Here is a 19635-nt window from a genome sequence, read left to right on the forward strand (position 1 = left end):
CAAGGCTGTTGTGCCACCCCCCCCGGCCAAGTTGCTTGCCCTGCCGCGACCCCTGTGAAAGGGTCGTTCGACCCCCAAAGGGGTCCCGACCCCCAGGTTGAGAACCACTAATATATCCAGAATTAAATATTGTTCTGTAGCTTCTGACCAACATGGCCATCCACCTTAGTATAATTTCCCTGTAATGGCAAAAATCCTGGGTTTATACTCTTCAAATCACATTTTCAAGCTAAGAGGCCTTTGTGGTCAGAAATTAGTTGGCAATACAGCTGTAGCGGGAATGATGCTCTCCTGCCAGGCTTTGTTTAAGAATAGCAACAAGCACCCCCATAATAGACCCAATCGCTAGGATATTTTAACAGTGATGCTCAATACATCCCTATTCATCTGTTACATGCCACGCATCAATTATCTATGACTTATATTTCTTTGTTTTCAAATGGTTGCAAATGTTTAGAGTATTTTCTTTTTCTATCTATTCAATGTACACTGCCCCAAGATGTGATAGTCAGGTGTCACATATAAACTGAATGAATGAATGAATGAATGAATGAATGAATGGCAAACATTTTCTCCAATGGAACCAATCTTGGCTGTTGAGAGATCAAAATTGGAATAGTGGGAACTCTCCAGCTGCGACCTGGGGGTTGGCCACCCTACACTGGAGTGGCCACTTGCCTGGCCCACTAATTGGATTGCCAATTTTGGTTTGGCCAATTCATGGTGATGTGGGGAGCAGTGGCTGGGGAGGGGCAGAGTTTGGGGAGATGAAGCAACTCAGCAGGAATTTGACACCACAGGCTCCACCCTCCAAAGTAGCCATTTCCTCCTGGGGAGCGGAGAACTCTAGGCCCACCCCCCTAGAAGTTGCCATGACTGATGGATCTACAGTTGGAGCAACAAAACTGGCATAGTTTTGGCATGAGAAAAACTGCTTAGGGGAGAGGCAGGAACCATCCTCCCTACCCCCATGCTACTGTTCTGTGTCTGTTGTTGCCAACCTCCAAGTGGTGGCTAGATATCTCCTGGGGTTGCAACCGATCTCCGGGCAGCAGATCAGTTCCCCTGGAGAAAACAGCTGATTCGGAAGGTGTGCTCAGTGGCATCATACCCCACTGAAGTCCCTCTGCTCCCCCAATCCCACTCCAGGTTCCACTCCTGGAATTTCCAGGTATTTCCCAACCTGGAGCTGGCAACCCAATTTGGACCCATTTGGACTCTCTTTTTCCAAAGAAGCAGTTCCCTGGAGCTGCCAGGGGACTGTGGGGCACATAAGAAAACAGGCGTTAAACAGGAGGAAACACAATGTGTATTTGGGCAATAATTGCCTCTTGGTGACCAAACAGGGAAGCCTTTTGAAATCTGAAGAGACTGTGGCATATCGAAAAGCAAATAAAACTGTGCACAGGCCTATTCACATGGCCAAGGTTTGCAGTTCACTGGGAGGGCCCTAGAATGGAAGCGTTTTATTACATCACATATGAAGGGATGTTCTGGAATGAAGAGGCAGAGGCCAAGGGGGTCTTGGAGGAGATGAGTTCTGTCCCAGGCAGATGTGCCGTAGCCTTGACTTAAAAGGGTCCTTGGCAACCGGATGAAAGAGAGAAAATCAGCAGCGGCTATGTGGTTATTTCTAGCATGGACGCACTGTGATGGAAACAAGGTACACGTATAAATTCCTGCTTCTCATGCGACTGTTAAGAGGAGCCTTGCAGTGGGTGGGAAAACCATGGCGACCCCCCAGAATTGGGAGCACGAATTTAAAGCTTCTGGAGTACCTCTGAGCTTGTGCAGAGTGCTTTGGTCCCATTGCTGAATATCCCAGAGTACTCTTAAGGGGCTGTTGGAGAAAAGGACTTCTTAGAGATCACCTCCTTGCTAGACTTGCCCATTTCCAGACTACAGAGAAGCTTTGAAGGGTGGACTGCCCGTGTTTTCTCTAAGCTTTATGCATGTGAGGCCGCTCATAACACGGGAAGCCCCGCTCAACTGCAGTCTGGAATGGTGTAGGGTCTTGCAGTACCCACTGCTCATTTTAAGACTAGAACAGTTAGATTCTGCTCAGGATGTGCACTGCTTTGCTAAGAAGGGGGGGAATTGGAGGGAACATTGGATTCTGTGACATTGGGCCATGCTCCCAAATCCCAACCTCTCTACCTCAAGATCTCCAGGTATTTCCCAACCCAGAATGGCAGCCCCCACCTCTAGCATCCATCCATCCATCCATCCAGCCAGCCACCCACCCACCCATCCAGCCACCCATCCATCCATCCATCCACCCACCCACCCATCCACGCATCCATCCATGCATCCATGCATCCATCCATCCATCCACCCACCCATCCATCCATCCATTTATATACTGCTCTCCCCTAGGGCTTAGGGCGGTTCATGCAGAATGCAAACAAGAACAACACATCAAGCTCCGCGATTATAACGAATGAAGGAAACGGTAATAATAATGAATTTTTTAAAAGGAACGAGCACTTCTGAGCATGCCTGGTGCTTTATTGTTCTGAACACGCCTGGTGCTTTCTCACTTTCCATTTTAATCCTCCTCTTCACCCAAGGAGTTCAGAGCAGTGAGGCAGTTTAGGCTGAGAAGGACCACCCAGCAAGATACCATGGCAGAAGGGAGATTTGAACTCGGGTCTTCCAGATCCTAGTCCAGCCTTTCCCATCCTTCTTGCCTTTGAGAAGTCCCTGAAACATGCGTCAGGCTTTGAGAAACACTGGAATTGTTGCCAGCAGGCCACACCTCTCCCCTGGAAGTCATTTTTATGACTGGGTCCTCTACTTTCCACCCCCCCAACCCATTATGGGCATATATTATGAATTAAATTGATAACCATATATTATTAATTAAAATATATTAAAAATTGATTCATTCCCACTGCCCTAGTCCAATATCTGAACCACGGTGCTGCACTGGCTTGATTTTTTTACATGGCAGCTTTAATGCAGTATCTGCTGCCGTTTGTACGGAGTGTCCCTTTCGTTCCGTTTATAATAAACTTTTGTTCCGTTTATAATCAGCGGCTCTGAAAGAGTCTTCAGGACGTGACGACGAGATTGATAATGAATGATTGTGTCTCTCAAGGAAGAGCTGGGTAGATTCCGAGCAACTTAGGTAGAGATAGTCTCAATTGCTTGAGATGATGCTTGTGAGTTTTAAAACCAGAATGATTCTTATAGCTGGAATGTTTTTAAATTTTATAATATTTTAGTTATCAATTATTATTATTATTTATTATTATTATTTAATTTTTAGACCGCCGTTCTCCAAATAGGTCTCAGGGCGGTTTACAACATAAACAGTTAAAACACAATAAAACTCCCACAAAAACCCCATTTTACATCAACTACAAGTCACATATAACTTATAAGCGGCGGTGGTCACAATTCTGATCGTAGTTACCCGATTTCCCCCCAAGCTCAGCCTGGTGGGGAGAATAATATTCAGAAGAGGGTGGCACCAATGCAATAGATCTAATAATGATCTTGATGTTAGAGATCTCAGTATTGGAGGGGATCCTCTGATGGATTAGTGCAGCGGTAGTCAAACTGCGGCCCTCCAGATGTCCATGGACTACAATTCCCAGGAACCCCTGCCAGCGTTTGCTGGCAGGGGCTCCTGGGAATTGTAGTCCATAGACATCTGGAGGGCCGCAGTTTGACTATCCCAGTGGATTCTTTCATCTTGTTAATGCCAGATGTTTTTATGTCTCTTGTAATTTGACTACTGGTCTAGTACCGTAATAATAAAGCCTTGCTAGATTGTGTCTCTCCTCCACCCAAGGAGGCCGGAATGCCAGCACCTCTCCTGTCACAATCAACCCCGTGTAGAAAAAGGCTACTAACAGGGACATCATTTCCCCCCTTCTCCCTTAACTGGAGAAACAATTGCCCATTGCATTTATTATCCCTCTGCATCCGTGAGTGCTGAGCTTTGCAAAAGGAGTGGGTTCTTTGTTTTTTTTAAAGCATCAGCAAGACCTGACTTCTGTGACTAATTTCTGGCAAGTGAAGTGCTTGAGTGGCTAGAAAACCCTGCTTCCTTCGAAGCCCCCAGGTGCCAGAAGGGTTTGAAATGGATGTGCTTCCTCAGGAGGGCGGAAACCGCGGAATACCCGGAGCTTTGGAGTTTGGAAGGGAAAGGGACCTCGGCAGGGTCTAATGCCACAGCCCCCCCTGCAATGCAGCCATTTTCTCCAGAGGAACTGATTGTGGTTAACTAGAGCTCAGTGGTGACAGCAGGAGACCTGGAGATTGGAAACTTGAGAAACGTGCTGAAACTGCCTGCATTCAAAAGAATTCTATTAAGGTTCAGCGATAGGGTTGGGAGTGTCCTGCGTAGTGCAGGGGGTTGGACTAGATGACCCAGGAGGTCCCTTCCAACTCTATGATTCTGTGATTCTATGGTTCCTCCACTTGGCGAAGAATTATGAACAGATGGGGTATCAGTGTATGGAGGAAGGTTGTCATACTCTCGGTGGTGACTGGAGACCTCCTGGGATTACAACCGATCTCCATGTGACAGAGATCAATTCACTTAAGAGAAATGGCTTTGGCACTCCCCAAATCTTGCCTTCTTTAGGCTCCGCACCCCAAAACTTCAGGTATTTCTCCTGGCAACCTCAGTTTAGAGGGACCACATGCATTTCAGGGAGTTTTCTACTGGAGGATACAGATGTTGGATCTGCATATAGCAGGAATCTCCCAACGGTCCGTAGATCTCCCAACATGTCTGATTGCCATGTTAGCCAGCTTGGTGTAATAGTTAAGAGCAGCGGCTTGTAATATACCGAGCCGGGTTTGATTCTCTGCTCCCCCACATGCAGCCAGCTGGGCAACCTTGGGCTTGCCACAGCACTGATAAAGCTGTTCTGACTGAGCAATAATCTCAGGGCTCTCTCAAACCTCACCCCCCTCACAGGATGTCTGTTGTGGGGAGAGGAAAGGGAAGGCGAATGTAAGCCACTTTCTCCCCATCTGAATCTCAGAATAGCCCTTTGGGGCACCTTCTGACTTTCCCATTTGCAGAAAAGCTGACTGGATCCATCCCATTGTCTACAACTGCGAAGATGCTGTTGGTCCCTGGCCCAAAAGAAGTGCGATCGCCCTCCATCAGGGGCCACGGACAGGCTGGTGGACTACACTGCCTTGATGGAACTCTTGAAGATCTGCAGAACCTGCAAAACGGCTCTGTTCCACCAAGGATACAGCCGAGGCCAGGATGCTCGGACGTCCTTCTAGCCGAGCATCCGGTTTCACATAGCAGCCAACCAGAACATAGATGGCCTAGACCAGGGGTACTCAAAGTGTGTCCCTCCAGATGCCCATGGACTACAATTCCCAGGAGCCCTTGCCAGCATTTGCTGGCAGGGGCTCATGGGAATTGTAGTCCATGGGCATCTGGAGGGCTACACTTTGAGTCCCCCTGGCCTAGACAGTAGACAGATTCAGAGAGGAGTGATCTATTAATGATCACTAGCCATGTAAACCTTCCAAACCAAGTGCAAGGAGGCAATATCAGAGAAAGGCCTTGCTTCTTTGCTGGCCCTCGAGGATAACTGTGTGAGAAAGAATGCTGGACTTGGACAGCTTACTGGTCTAATCCAGCATGGCTCTTCTTATGGTCTTTCTCATTTGTCTGTTTTTTTTTAATTAATCAATTAAGCATTCAGCTTCTATACCACCACTCCCAAAAGGGCTTGTGGTGGGTTACAACTATAATATAATCCCATAAAACAATGTTAACATTCCCAATTAACCATCTCTGTAGGACTATAGAGGGTGAGGCTTAGTTAGCACAAACCCGGATTTAATTCTGGAGCCTGCTTTGAACATCTGGGCTTAGCTCAGAGGCATGAAATGACACTGGATCATGCACCTCATTTGTGTAAATAGCATTTTTGGTTGGGGGCCTGGAGGGCCCCCAAGCTGCAAAGAAAGACTTCAATGCAGCCACCTCTAATTCTTTGCAATGAATACCGAATAACGTCTTTTTTTTGCTGCTTCTTTCTACATCGGGTTAGGCTTATTCTGCTTTTGCAGAGGCTCACTGGGGACCTCCATGCTGCCGAAAGCTACACCAGGCCCCCATCTGCCTGCCCTGTAACAAGAAGCCTCCAATGGTAGATAAAAACCAAGCAGTCTATTAAATCCCGGCACCAAGTGACTAATTCCTGAGGAGCAACCTTCGCTAGGCTCTTACAGGACTGTGAGATCTGGGTCGGGAAATACCTGGAGATTTTGGGGGCAGAGTCCAGCGGTACCTTTTAAGGCCAAAGCTTAGACCCAGCATCAAGCTTCGTGGTTCTGAGCCACTGGACTCAAGACTTTGTTCTAAACCGAAATGACGCTTGCTACCTGGAAGTTTGGGGAAGAACTTTGCTCGGGCATAGGGCGTGGCTTAGGGCGGGGCGTGTCGTGGGAAACATCTGCTCGCCTCCTCGCGGCCAGGGAACAGCTGGGGGAGCGCGCGGGAGGGGCGGGGCCGCGCACAGGCCGGTCACATTGGCGAGCGCATCATCGGTGGCATCAGCGGAAAGGGAAGTGGGAGGGCGTGCTCAGCTCTGCTCCGCTCCGCTCGGGCGGGCCCCTCTGCCTGCCTGCCTGCCTGCCGGGGTGGAAGGGGAAGCCTGCAGCCTCCGGCAGCCGCTCCGGAGCCGCCCCGGCCGGGCTTGCGCTCCATGCAATGCGCCGCGTCCCGTAGCGCCACCACCATGCAGCGGGCCGGAGGGGGAGCGGCGGCCGCGGCGGCGGCGGCGGAGCCTGGAGGCGGCGGCGGAGAGGCGGTGGCGGCGGCGGCGGCCTCCTACCGGGTGCTGAGCCGCTTGCTGGGCTACGGCGGCGCCGAGTCGGCCGCGGTGGGCTTGGCGCTGGGAGGCGCCGTCGTGGAAAGCGATCGCGGCCGGGCCGGCGGGCTGCGCGGCTCGCAGCTGCTGGTCTTCCGGCCCGGCGAGGCCGGCGAGCCGTCGGGGGGCGCCCCGGCCGCCTGCCTGCCGCCGCCCCAGCCCCAGCCGCCCCCGCCGCCGCCGCCCTCCTCGGAGCTGCTGTGCGCCCGGCACCGGTGCGCTCTGCTGGACGCCCCGAAGGGCGAGCCCGGCGGCGGCCGCTGCTGGAGCGGAGCGGCGGGCGGCCTCCTGTTCCCGCCGGGGGCCGGCCTGGAGCTGCAGCTGGCCGCGCTGGGGCTGCACCAGGCGGCGGGAGGGCCGGGCAAGGCGGGCGGCGAGTGCCCGTGCTTGAGCCTCCTGCCGCCGCCGCCGCTCGCCCCGCCGCCCGCGCTGCCCCTGCTGCCCCCGGGGGAGGAGACGAGCGACGCGCTGCTGGTGCTGGAGGCGCTCGGCCCCGACGACGACGACGACGACCAGGACGACGACGGGAGCGGCCAGGCAGATGCCTCCGGCCAAGCGGGCATGGCGGGCAGCCGCTTCCAAGCGCCCGCTCCGGCCGCCCCGCCGTCCTCGTCGCCCGCTCTGCCTCCCCCTCCGGCCCCGCCCGCCGCCGCCGCGACCCCCCGCCCCAGCCCGGCCGCCCCCTCGAGGAAAGGCTCGTTCAAGATCCGCCTGAGCCGCTTGTTCCGCACCAAGAGCTGCAGTGGACCGTCCTGCAGCGCAGCGGCCGGCTCGGCCCCCCGACGGCCCGGAGACAAGGAGTTCCCGCCGGCCGCGGCTTCCCCGGCCAATGCCTCCGCCGGGAGTCTCCCGGACGTGTCCCAGCCCGGGAGTCGGGAGCAGGACTCGGGCAGGTAGGGCGGGGGACGCTGTGGGAGGGGGGCGGGGAGGGGTGGGCAATGGGATTCTCAGAAGGCTTTGTTGGAAAGTAGTGGGGGTCAAGTGGCTTGGGGATCGTGGGGCTGGATCTTAGGGGCTGTAGCAAGAAGCCTGGTGGTTTGGGGAGGGGCAGGTGCTTAAAGCCAGGGGGCCAGAGATTTCCCACCCATTCCCAGCTTCCTTTCCAGGTGAGCATTTTCCGCCATTGGGCCTGTGCTGTATTTCGGCAGCAGAATCTGTTGGTCTCTGTGGATCCGAGAAAGGAGGCAGATGTGCTGGCCCTTAGCGAAACCCCTCCGCTGAATCTATTTAATATCGCTTATTACAGACAACCTAAGCAAGGCAGCACGTTGGCTGGTCCTGCATCGAGCAGGGGGTTGGTCTAGATGGCCCCTATGGCCCCCTCGCAACTCTATGATTGGGTGGACTGTGAGCCATCTAGGACTCAGCTCTATCTCAGTCCTGCCCAGTTCTCTTTACTCCAGCAGCCATCCCTCGTGGCTTTTGTATCTTGCAAGTTCCAGGATCCCCCAGCGTAGCTTTTGGGGGGTTAGGCAAAGGGGACCCTTCCTTTCTTTCCCGCCCAGCAGTTCAGCCCACCTTGCGGGCTGTCAGGTTCTCCACACGTGGTCCGAAGCGTGCACAATGTTGTGGTGGGTTTTAACGAAAAGCGTGACATTTGGCTGTTGGTCTCTCGTTTTGTTCTGCGAAGGTGTTGGATTCTCTTACACTGTCGGACGGCTGCAAAGGGGATGGTCTGATTTGACTTGGTAGTCTGTTGAAGGTGACTGTCGGTGGGACCTTAAGCATGTTGAGTCAGATTTAAGTCCTGGTGGGACTTAAATCTCAGTCCCTTAGGAATGCAGCCTCGGTTTTCTAGGATCCCAATGGGACGCTGATGGGGTTCTGCATTTAGGAAGAGTCTTTATTACGCATTAAGTTCTCTGGTGTTGGATGCACAGTGAGAAGATACTCTGGGGTTGAATGCACAAACTGCCGGCTCTCGAAGGAGTCTCTGTTAACGGTTAGGATGCTAAATGTCAGGACGTGGATTCTCTGGTGCCATTCGCTGTTGTGATGAGAGACAAATTGAGCATGACAACTTATCTGATCCGGCTCAGAATTTTATAGCCTCTCTGGTCACTATGGGTCTCTTTTAGGTTGTGACAGGCTGTGTGCATAATGAAAAGGTTAAAGTTTTGACACTAAGTTTCTGGGGCAAGGTCTGGCTTAGGACTTTATATCCTAGTGCCGTGGTCCAGCCACTAACTCCTCAAGGCGTGGGTGAAGGGGACGCCGATGCTGTAGAGAAGTGAGGGGCAGTTAAAGTGGAGACTAGCGCCAGAACATGAAGATCCCAGTTTGACAGCGCTTGTTGAAACCCTGGTGTGGAAGCGTGAAGTGAGATGTCCTGGAAGCCCTTGACAAGGTTTCACTTCCTGCCACTGCTGACCTTTTCCACCCTCAAGGTAGCAGTCGGTGCCTTGGCTTGCCGTGCAGCTGGGAGGTTTGAAGGGGGCTGTAAAATGTCTAGGACAGTGATGGCGGAAAATTCAAACGGAATCTGACAGTGTGCTACAGAGCTAATCAGAAAACCTATGAAGCCGCAGCGGCAGCAGGAAAGGAACCCCCTTTGCTGGTGTCACATCAGCTTGTTCACACCCAGCTCGGTTGTTTTAAGGTCAGTTTAGCACTTGTTGACCCCAAAGTCTGAGTCTTTAAATATTCAGGAACTGGTGATAAGTTGTGATGCTTTCACAAAGGGGGTGTGGGCTTTTTTTGGCTGAGAAAGAATTCCTAAACATGTTTTGATTTGGATGCTGGGTGTAAAATAGGTGAGATGCTAGTACATGTCTGGGCCATTCACGCATCGCTTTGATCTGATGCCAACAGGATCTGGGAAGGCCACCACGTGTATTTTGGATCCTTGCCTGTCCTGGGCACTGAGATCATGTAAAGATCGCATAATTCGGTCCCTGAAGTTGATTATACATCAATCACTGAGTCAGGACACCTTTCCTTGGCCTGTAAAACAGGCAGGCTGGTGGTCTATTTATACAACTCATCCCCAGAGGAGAACAACATCCAATTTTCACCTCCTCTCATTTGCCTTTCTTGGACAAGTTGATAGAGTGGAATCAGACTGGGACTTCCTGGATAACTCACCTGTTCATGAGTTTCAGGCTGGGCAATATGGGTGGCCTTTGTTGATTGTAGGTCCGTATTTCTCTGTTGTCCTTACTAGATTTGTCAGAGATGTTTGTTGAGATATTTGGAGGTACATGGTTTGGGTTGGTTCCAAATCATTCCTTAAGGGCAGCACTTGGGGGGTTGAGGTGGAGACCCATCTAGTCCTGTCCCCAATTCCCTTGGCTCTATGGTAATGAAGATTTGTTTTTCATACCACACGCTTCTCTACCCGAAAGAGTCTCAAAGCAGCCTACAGTTGCCTTCCCTACCACTCCCCACAGCAGGCGTCTTGTGAGGTGGGTGGGGCTGGGAGAGTTCGGAAGGCTTTGAAGGCAGAGCTGCAACTGGCCCAAGGTCACCCAGCAGGCTTCATGTGGAGCAGTGGGGAATCCAACCAGATGTTTCAGATTTGAGGCTGCTGCTTTTCACTACTACATCATGCTGACTCCTAAAGCTTTTGGAAGAGATCATTTGTAGTTATGGAGTAGATTGTCGTTAATATGTTGACATCACCCAATTTGTATCTCTTTGTCCAGCTCTCCTGGTCACCTTGTAAAGGTTCTGAACAGGTGCTTGTCTGGTGAGGTTAAATGGCTAAAGGTGAACAAAAAGGGAAACAAAATCCTGTCCAGGTGGAGATCATGCTTGTGGGGAAGTCTGCCGTCTTGAAGGACACTGCATCCCAGTTTTGATGGGATCCATGTTACCCTCCCTGATCCAGTTAAAAGCATAGGAGGGGTTGTGTAGGAATCAGCGGGAAATAAATTACAGCTGTGCAAAAAAGGCATTCTTTTGTGTGTGTTGTAGTGTAGCGGTTAAGAGCTGGGGCCTCTAATCTGGACAACCATGATGATTCCCCGCTCCTCTGCATGTAACCAGCTGGGTGACCAGCTTGGGCTAGTTGTCTCAAAGCTCTCTCAGCCCCACCTACCTCACAGGGTGTCTGTTCTGGGGAGAGGAAAGGAACATCGCTTTGAGATTCCTTTGAGTAGTGAAAAGCGGGGTAGGAAACCCAACTGTTTTTCTTCTTGTTCTCACTTAGCTTGGAAGATAACCTTCCTGTCTTGATTGGGCTGCTACGGCCCTGTGGGTCTGTGCTGCGGTTACTCCAAGGCTAGACTCTACCTGGCACTCTAGCTGGATCTACCCTCAAAAACAATTCAGGAACTCCCAATTACTGCACAATGCTGTGACTTGGCTGCTGGTGGGTGCAGTCCTTTGGTTTCTGGCTTCAGTTCAAGGTTCTGGTTCTCTCCAACAAAGCTCTTAGGGGCTTCAGGCCCGCATGCCTGGGAGGCCCCCTCTCCTGTTATGATCCGCCACAGCCGTGCTCCTCCGAGCATAGCCTTCTGAAGACGCCACCTTGTAAGTGGCTGAGATCAGCAACAGCTCCGTCACACGGCTTTTCTGCAATGGCTCCCCCCTTGTGGCATGGCCTCCCTGATGCGCCGAGGAGGGCCCTCACACGCCTGTCTTTTTGCAGAGCATGCAAAACCGAAGTGTTCCAGAGAGCATTTTTACCAATGATAGCGGGAGGTCGCTTCTCGGAGGGATGGCATTGTCATCTGTTGCCATTTTCATTGTATGTATCACCCCCACTTTTTCTTTCTTTCTGCAGTGTGCTCTGTCTTTGCAACTCCCTTAATTGTGGGGTGTGATGCCTTATATATATATATGTTGCTTTAGACAGCTTTTGGTTCGCATTCTGTTCCAGTTCGGTGACCCTGATGGCATCGCTGATCAGAGGGCCTTGCTGTCTGTTTGAATTGCTTTCCATATTTTGTAATCTGCCTTGAGTGTCAGCGGGAAAAGCAGCTATAAATAAAGAGTAATGGGATAAATACGGGTGTTTGTTCTTGTGAGTTGCGAAAAGAGGGTGCTGTGTTGTTAATCTGCAGCTCTCCCGCCCAAGGGTGAGGTATAAATTCTCTGGCACTGAAGAGCTGAATTGATAGTCGGGTGGTGTGTTCTCCAGTTCTGGAGGTCTGGTAATCCTTATTCTGGTTCATGGGGGAAATAAGAGTTTAGGACCATATTGCATTCTTCGTGGTGTTATTGGTTACTTTTTAAAAATGCTTCTTTTCTTGTTCACGATCAAGGTGGATTACAGAAATGGAAAAACCTACAATGCAACCAGTAATAAACATGAAAATCTATAAAAGTCCTCCCTTAATAAAAAGTCCCTCTTAAACCATTCCATTTTGTCCATTTGTGATTTCTTCAGTCAGGCCAGAATACCCACATACTCACAGCAGACAATCAGAACATAAGAGAAGCCAGGTTGGATCCGGTCAATGCCTTACCCCAGGGGTAGTCAACCTGTGGTCCTCCAGATGTTTGTGGACTACAATTCCCATGAGCCCCTGCCAGCGTTTGCCTTACCCTATACAGCAGGGATCCTCAACCTGTGGTTCTCCAGATGTTCATGGACTACAATTCCCATGAGCCCCTGCCAGCATTTGCTGGCTGGGGTTCATGGGAATTGTAGTCCTTGAACATCTGGAGTACCACAGGTTGAGGATCCCTGCTATACAGATAGTTGTGGAAGAAGAAGAGTATGTTTTTATACCCGCTTTCCTCTACTGTAAGAAATCTCAAAGCAGCTTATGAATGCCTTTCCCTCCCTTTCTCCACAACAGAGCCCTTGTCCATGTCACACCGTGATAAAATATAACGATCTCATTGCACCTGAGACCCAGCAGAATTTCCCCTCTGTGCTAGAAGCCAGTTGGAAAGATGCAGGGCCAAAGCAGTAGATGGTTCTCTCCTTGTGGAGGGGTACTAACCGTGGACTCGCCAAGCCAGCAGGCTTCCACACGACATACAAATAGTTCTCCTGGAATGCAATTTGGGAACTCTCTTGAGTTTGGAAGCACATGAGTGGCTGGTGTTCTTTTGGTTGTAGACAAGAGAGAGCTATTTAGATGAAAGCAATTTAAAAGAGAGGACAAGTTCCGTTTGGAAAATCTGCAGGAGGGAAGCAAGTCTGGATCAGTCGAGGGTGCTGTAGTATCCCTGGGAATCCCTGGATTAGAAGAGAATAATGTGTGTATTGTGATAGCCTAATCCTGGGGTAGTCAACCTGTGGTCCTCCAGATGTTCATGGACTACAATTCCCATGAGCCCCTGCCAGCAAACGCTGGCAGGGGGCTCATGGGAATTGTAGTCCATGAACATCTGGAGGACCACAGGTTGACTACCCCAATCTATAGGCTGCATATTCTTGGTGATAGTCACCTGGGGGAAAAATTGGGCTGCTTCAAAATAATGAGGAAGCCTGTTATCTGTTCATTGTAGTACTGTGGGAGCAATCATAAGAAAAGGCTGATTTTTATGTCCTGCTTTTCACCGCCCGGAGGAGTCTCATGGCGGCTTCTAATCACTTTCCCTTCCTCTCCCCACATCAGATGCACTGTGAGGGAGGTGAGGCTGAGAGAGCTCTGGCAGGACTGCTCTGTGAGAACAGCCCTCTCAGGGCTGTGATGAGCTCAAGGTCACCCCGTTGGCTGCATGTGTAGGCGTGGGGAATCAAACCCTGCTTGCCAGATTAGAAGCCGCCGCTCTTAACCACTGTACCAAGCAGTTCTACTCAGAAGCAATGATCTTGTTACTCAGTGGGGCTTATTCCACTAATTAAGAACATCAGAAGAGCCCTGCTGGATCAGATCAGTGGTCTATCTAGTCCAGCATCGTGTCTCACACAGAGTCCAGCCAGGTCCTCTGGAGGGCCAGCAACAGGGCATAGAGGCCAAGCCCTTCCCCTGATGTTGCCGCCTGGCTCTGAGATTCAGAGTTTTACTGCCTCTGTACATGAAGATTCCCCTCGGCCACCGTGGCTAGTGGCCATTGATAGACTCCATGAATCGATCGAATCCTCTTTTAATCAAATCTCTGCTCTATCCTGAAACTTTCATAGGATAATTATACTCTGCTAGCCCAGCCCACGGGTTGTGTTGAGAATTAAATGAGGGATGGGTTACATGCTTCCCTGAGCTCCCTCAAAGGCATGGGCAGGAAATAAATGTATCCTATATAGATCAGCCATTCTCAACCTATTGACCAGGGAGGATCCCCTGAAATCATTTTTCAGACTTCACGGAGCCCCGGAAGTGATGTAAGCTGGCCACGCCCCCTGCCACACCCCAGGAAGTGACATCACAACTCACGTCCTTAGCCCTCCTTTTCCTCTCTCCCCATTCCTCCTACTCTGCCTCATATATACCAGAAAAAGAGCAGGTATTGGTGGGTGGCCATGTTGGCCTGTAGCAGCAAAACACACCTCTAACACCAATAAAATGTAATTCTGGCTATAAGATTTTGTGTGTGCACTGAAGTTTTACGGGGGTTGCCATGTCAGTCTGAAGCAATGGAACAACATGTTGAGTCCAGTGGCACCTTCATTCAGGGTATCTAAGCTGTCATATTGCCCATTGTTTAGAATTTCCTACAAATAGAAAACAAGCAGACAGTTGGGGAGTCATTTTAATGGACATTTGTCGGCCAAGGGACATGGCAAGGTGGCATCCTCTACCTGTCCTCCTGCATGGTACAGTCAGATGTTAGGGATAAGATGGGGGCAGGGTAGAAATGTGCCCCAGTCTCCTCTTCGAGGCTGTTGGTTGGTTCTTCTAGTAAATAAATAAATTGATTTGTATACAGCCTTTCGTTTATTTGTCTATAACCTTTACAAAGCGCAAGATGCAAGCTGATAAACAGTAAGACATAATACAAAGAACTGTATCGAAACATACAATTTAAGACCAAAGAACTAGGAAACAGCATACTAAAATGCAGAGATGCAAGGGGGTTCTTCTGGTACGTGGCTTGATTGCTGCCGTGTCGGCCGCCAGCTTGCTAGGCGTTTAGCTTTGTAGCCCGAATATTGGGAGTTTGATGAACATATGCGTTTTTGACAATTGAAGTAAACTTTCTTGCATTAAAGATGAAGGCACGTGTCACTTTATGCTGGAAAAAGCTTGTGTGTTTTTTTTTCCTAGACTGCAATAATTACCCTCTGTCAAGCAGGCTTCAGGAGTGTGAGGGAGTGGAATTAGTAGTTGTGGATGTGGTTCACATGTATCTGTGCTGGCTGCCAGCATTTCAGGCAGCTTGCATGTTAAGGCAAAACAGAATGTCCCTCCCTCCTGCCCCCGATGTGTGCTCACTGGATAGTCAAAGGGAAAATTTAAAGCTAGAACTGAAGGCAAAATAGAATTCCGAGGCCTGTACCATTTCAGAGTGCAATGGAGGCTGTATTGTGGTTTTGAATGGGCGTCTCACGAAACATCTGCAACAAGGTGGGTTTTTCGGCACTGAGTTTGCCGCTTCCTGTGCTTTTTTCGCCCGTTCTCTTTTGGAGGGAGCAAATTTTGTTTGTGAACGCAAGGGGACATTCAACAACGCCTCCAGCTATCTGAACTGGTACAGTCAATTCTTTGACTTTCGTCTGCCTTCTGTGTAGGCCTGATTTAGGGTTGCCGGCTCCAGGTTAGGAAACAGCTGGAGATGTTTGGGGTGAAGGCTGGGCTTTGGAAAGAGGAAAGATTTCAGATGAGGGGGGATAGGCTGGTCTGTTCCCCATGAGATTGCAGGCAGTGCAGTTTCAGCAGTGAACGCATCCATCCAGGTAACATTTCATCTGTTGCCTCCCTGCCACTAAAATCTGACCTGAGGTTGATAGGGAATTTGGGAATGTTTGAAGGGTGTGTATGATGTGGGCTGCCAGAAGTGAGGAAGTTCCTTGTATTCTCTTACTTAACAGCTTCCCCTTTCTGTCTTTTTTCTTCTTCTGCAGAAAACCGAGATTGATGCGAACACAAAGTGCCTTTTCTCCTGTTGTTTTCGGACCCCTCTTCACGGGTAAGCATCAAGCTCTTCTCCCGAGTTGTTGTGGTTCTGTGAATACTTATGGGCCTGATATTGTTCAGTTATTATATTTTATATTTCAAGCTGTTTGTGGTGTGACAAATATTAGTAGTGTGTTGGTGGGTGAGCAGGCTTTTAAGGGGGGAAATGCTGTGAAGACTAACCAAGCTTAATTTTGGGTGGAAGCTTTTGTGCGTGTTGATCTTAAAGGGGTCACTGGACTCAAACTTTGTTCAATTGTACTTAGCACTGAATGGCCTCTTACCCCCCTAGCCGACCGAAATATGGGAAGGATGAAAAAGTTTATATTCTCATTCTGCATACGTACCCCTTTGTTTGGGAGAGGAGCAGTTCCAATTTTAATGTTTTAACAATTTTATGAATGTTGACAACTGTTTATTGTTTTAATCTATAAACTGCCCTGAGCCTTTGGGGTAGGGTGGCATAAAAACGGAATTATTGTTATTGTTGTTGTTATTATTTCACATACATTTTCATATAAGGCATTGCAACATAGACAGTGCAGTTCAAAGCACAGTTAGCTCAATACAATACAATACCTTTATTGGCATAAAGCAGATTAGCAAAATTAACAGAGATAGTCAGGATACGTCAAGCAGCTTAAGTTTAAAAACTGAAGACAAAAATTCAGCCGTAATAAAGGTGACATTGGCATCCTTCTCGCTCAACAAAAATTGGCAGATCAGGTCTTTTGAATGATTTCTCCATTTGGGTATAAGAGGTATAACGTGCCTTCACTGGACAATAAACAAGGGACAATAGAGTAAGACATGATGCATGGTGTCAGGAGTGTTTAATTCACAGTTAACTCTTTAAGACCAACACAATTTAATTTGGGGTATTAGCTTTTGGGTGTGTTGGTCCTAAAGGTGTCACTGGTCTCAAACATTACTCTGTTGCGTCCAGACCAACATGGCTACCAACCTGAATGCTAAGTACAAGGTTAGCATAGGAATGTTGGCTCAAGGGGTGGCCTTTGCTTGCTTAATAATGCGAGGGGGGAAATGAATGTGGGTTAATTAAAACAGATATTCCAAAGTTCACTCATTAGGCGGGTTTGTACATTTCCTTAGCCAAGGGACTTCCGTGCTTTTCACACTCTGTGTGCAGGATGAACTTAACAAAGCTGTCCTCCCAGGGCAGCCTTTTTCAACCTTTTGACCATGGAAGAGCCCCTGAAATAATCTTTCAGGCTTCAGTGAACCCCATAAGTGATGCCAGCTATCCACGCCTCCCTGCTGCGCTCCCCGTATCCCTGGAAGTGATATCACCACCCACGTTAGCAGGCAGGCTTAAGGAGGACAAGTGGGGGAGAGGCAGGAGGTGATTTAAGGCATGCAGGCTACGATCCGGACACAGAAACCATGAGAGAACTCACACTCAGCTGGGAGCTGCAATGGAAGCAGTTGTTTTCCCACCTTGTGTCTGAGTCTATTAAGGCAGGAGGGGAAAGGATGCAGGATTCCCTCTGGAGCTCCAATGGACCTCTCGGTCCGTGCTGCACACATCAGAATGATGCACTTTCAGTGCACTTTAGAAGTAGGTTTTGCTGTTCCGCACAGGAAAATCCAGCTGCAAAAGTGCATTGAAAGTGCATTACCCGGTATGTGCAGAATGGGCCCTGGTTGGGAATCCCTGATCTACTGAGTAAGATCACTTTGGTAGACTCATAAGGCAGGGAGGTGAAAGCCTTCAATAGGAAATGCCGACGACCGAATCTGGACCTGCCATAGAGGTGCCAGCCCCGTGGTGTTTCATTTCTATCTTTAAAAAAAAATCCCTTCGGGAAGCTATGTCCGCCTGCCTCTTGCCTGTCTGTGGCAGCTGACAATTACTCAAGGTTATTTCTGCACCCATCTTTTACCTCCCTGGAATCTTCTTCCCGAGCTGGAGGAATGGGGAAGGTCTGCTCCATCCTCACCTGGGTGTCCATGCAGGTAATGAAGCAACAAGAGAGATGTGAAGGAATGGGCCAAAACCTGGAAAAAGGCTTTTAAATTTCATTATTATTTCTATTTGATATATATTTCAGGCTGCCCCTCTCTGGTAGTTAATTAAGAGAATTAAAATTGAATACCTGAACTATAAAACCAATTGCACTTCAGTCAGTTAAAAGAAAGACAGGCGCCCTTGCTAAAGCCTGGGGAAGAGATGAATTAAAGGAATTTACAGCCTAGGATTGGATGGAGGGGGAGGAAGAGCAGGGGCCCCCTCGCTCCTACTATAAGAGAACTGACCCTTGGGCGGAACGGAGGGGGGGAGCAAGGGTTAGGGCGCCCATAGGGTTGATTCGCCATCTGTCTAATTGTGATAATTTGTCATTGTTTTTATGGGATGTTTGATGGGCTTTATTGTATTACTGTTCATAGAATCATAGAGTTGGAAGGGACCTCATGGGTCATCTAGTCCAACCCCTGATGTTGGAAACTGCCATGAGACCGTTGGAGAACGGCGGTATAGAAATCTAAAAATGAATAAATGAAATCCAGATGTCATTAAGTGTCAGCCTTGGCCTCAACCATACACCTGGTGGAAGAGTGCTGTTTCACAGGCCCATCAGAACTCCGACAGTTCCGAAATGGCCTGGGTCTCAGTTGGCAATTCATTCAACCAGGCTGGAGCCAGGGCTGAAACGGGTCTGGCACTGGTTGAGGACTTCTCTGTATGTAGGTTTCACACACACCAAGTATTTTTTAGAAACCAGGGAGAGAGGTTTCTGTGGAAGAGTTTGTCAGGATGGTGAGGAAGTTCTTGAACTCTGTCCTCCATCTCCTGCCCTGATGTCAGCTTTGACAAGAAACCGATGCTGAGAGAATTTGGCTTCAGTGACGCAGAGATCATGCAGCTGGTCAATGCAGCAGGGGCCCTGACTGTCCGTGATGCTGGGAGCTGGTGGCTGGCTGTGCCTGGAGCAGACTGCTTCGTCAAATACTTCATTGGAATAACATTGGAGGGAAACCTCCAGTTTCCATTACCCCTCCTTCCCACGGCTTCAGATTTTTTACATACCTTAGCAAGAAGCCGATGTTCATTCCCTCCTTCTTCTCCGCATGCCAGAGGACACGTGTCCTGCCTGGAGCCATGCAAGAGCATCCCCTATGGTCACCCACCAATAAAAATATATATATTCCCCGTGTACATTCTGCATTTCAGGGTGATAATGGCAACCAAGCAATCATATTTGTGGAGTCAAGCTTTGCCACTTAATCAAAGGGATTAGTAACAGGCTGAGTCTAGTTCGATGTGGAAGCAACCGCCCTCTGCACATTCTCAGGGGCACTCTCCACTTTTTCATAACCCAGGACCCAGCCATTTATATTGAATTGGGATTCTGAAAGCAGGTAAGCCCTGCTTGCATGCAGATGGCAGAGTTTGCTTGCACAGGGTGTTATGGGTTGTTAGGAATACTGGAGATCATGTTAGAGGAGGCCCAGGCAACCCTTTCTAACCTTGCTTTCCTGAGTAGGGCTGCACCCTTTTCAGCCAGTCGAGCAACTTTGCTCAGTGTTGCACTGTGATGGGAAGCAGCTTCTGTCTGCAGGCTGCCACCCTCTGTTTCACCCTCCACGTGACTGTGTATTGGCTGGGTTTTGCCAATGCACAGGAAATCTAAATCAGGTTATACCCTCCAGTTAATTTCACAGCCAAGTTTCCAATGAGCATGCAGCCAAGCCCCATAGTGGGGGTGGAGGGGTGGGGTGGGGGTGGAGGGCAGAGAGCAGCAGCTTCATCCCATGACAAGAGAACAATAGATCCTGGTTTTATTTTTCACTCCTCTATG

At 49.6% G+C, this 19635-nt stretch overlaps 1 protein-coding gene across 6 annotated transcripts in view; it reads left to right on the top strand.

The window, feature by feature from the left end:
• Positions 1–6537: 6537 nt before the first annotated feature.
• SOCS7 (suppressor of cytokine signaling 7) overlaps positions 6538–19635 on the top strand; it is a 42743-nt gene continuing 29645 nt past the window's right edge. For 4 of the 6 annotated variants that reach the window (XR_013226973.1, XR_013226974.1, XM_077313936.1 and 1 more), the window contains exons 1-2: positions 6542–7753; positions 15763–15827. Coding sequence is in view for 4 of the 6 variants with exons in the window: in XM_077313936.1 (XP_077170051.1) it covers positions 6696–7753; positions 15763–15827 (1123 nt within the window). In the remaining 2 variants the exon portion in view is untranslated. Of the gene's footprint in view, positions 7754–15762; positions 15828–19635 lie in introns of all 6 variants that reach the window. The other 2 variants (XM_077313938.1, XM_077313935.1) reach the window with 2 other exon arrangements.

Source organism: Paroedura picta, chromosome 16, assembly GCF_049243985.1.
Source record: "Paroedura picta isolate Pp20150507F chromosome 16, Ppicta_v3.0, whole genome shotgun sequence".
Lineage (NCBI taxonomy): Eukaryota > Metazoa > Chordata > Lepidosauria > Squamata > Gekkonidae > Paroedura > Paroedura picta.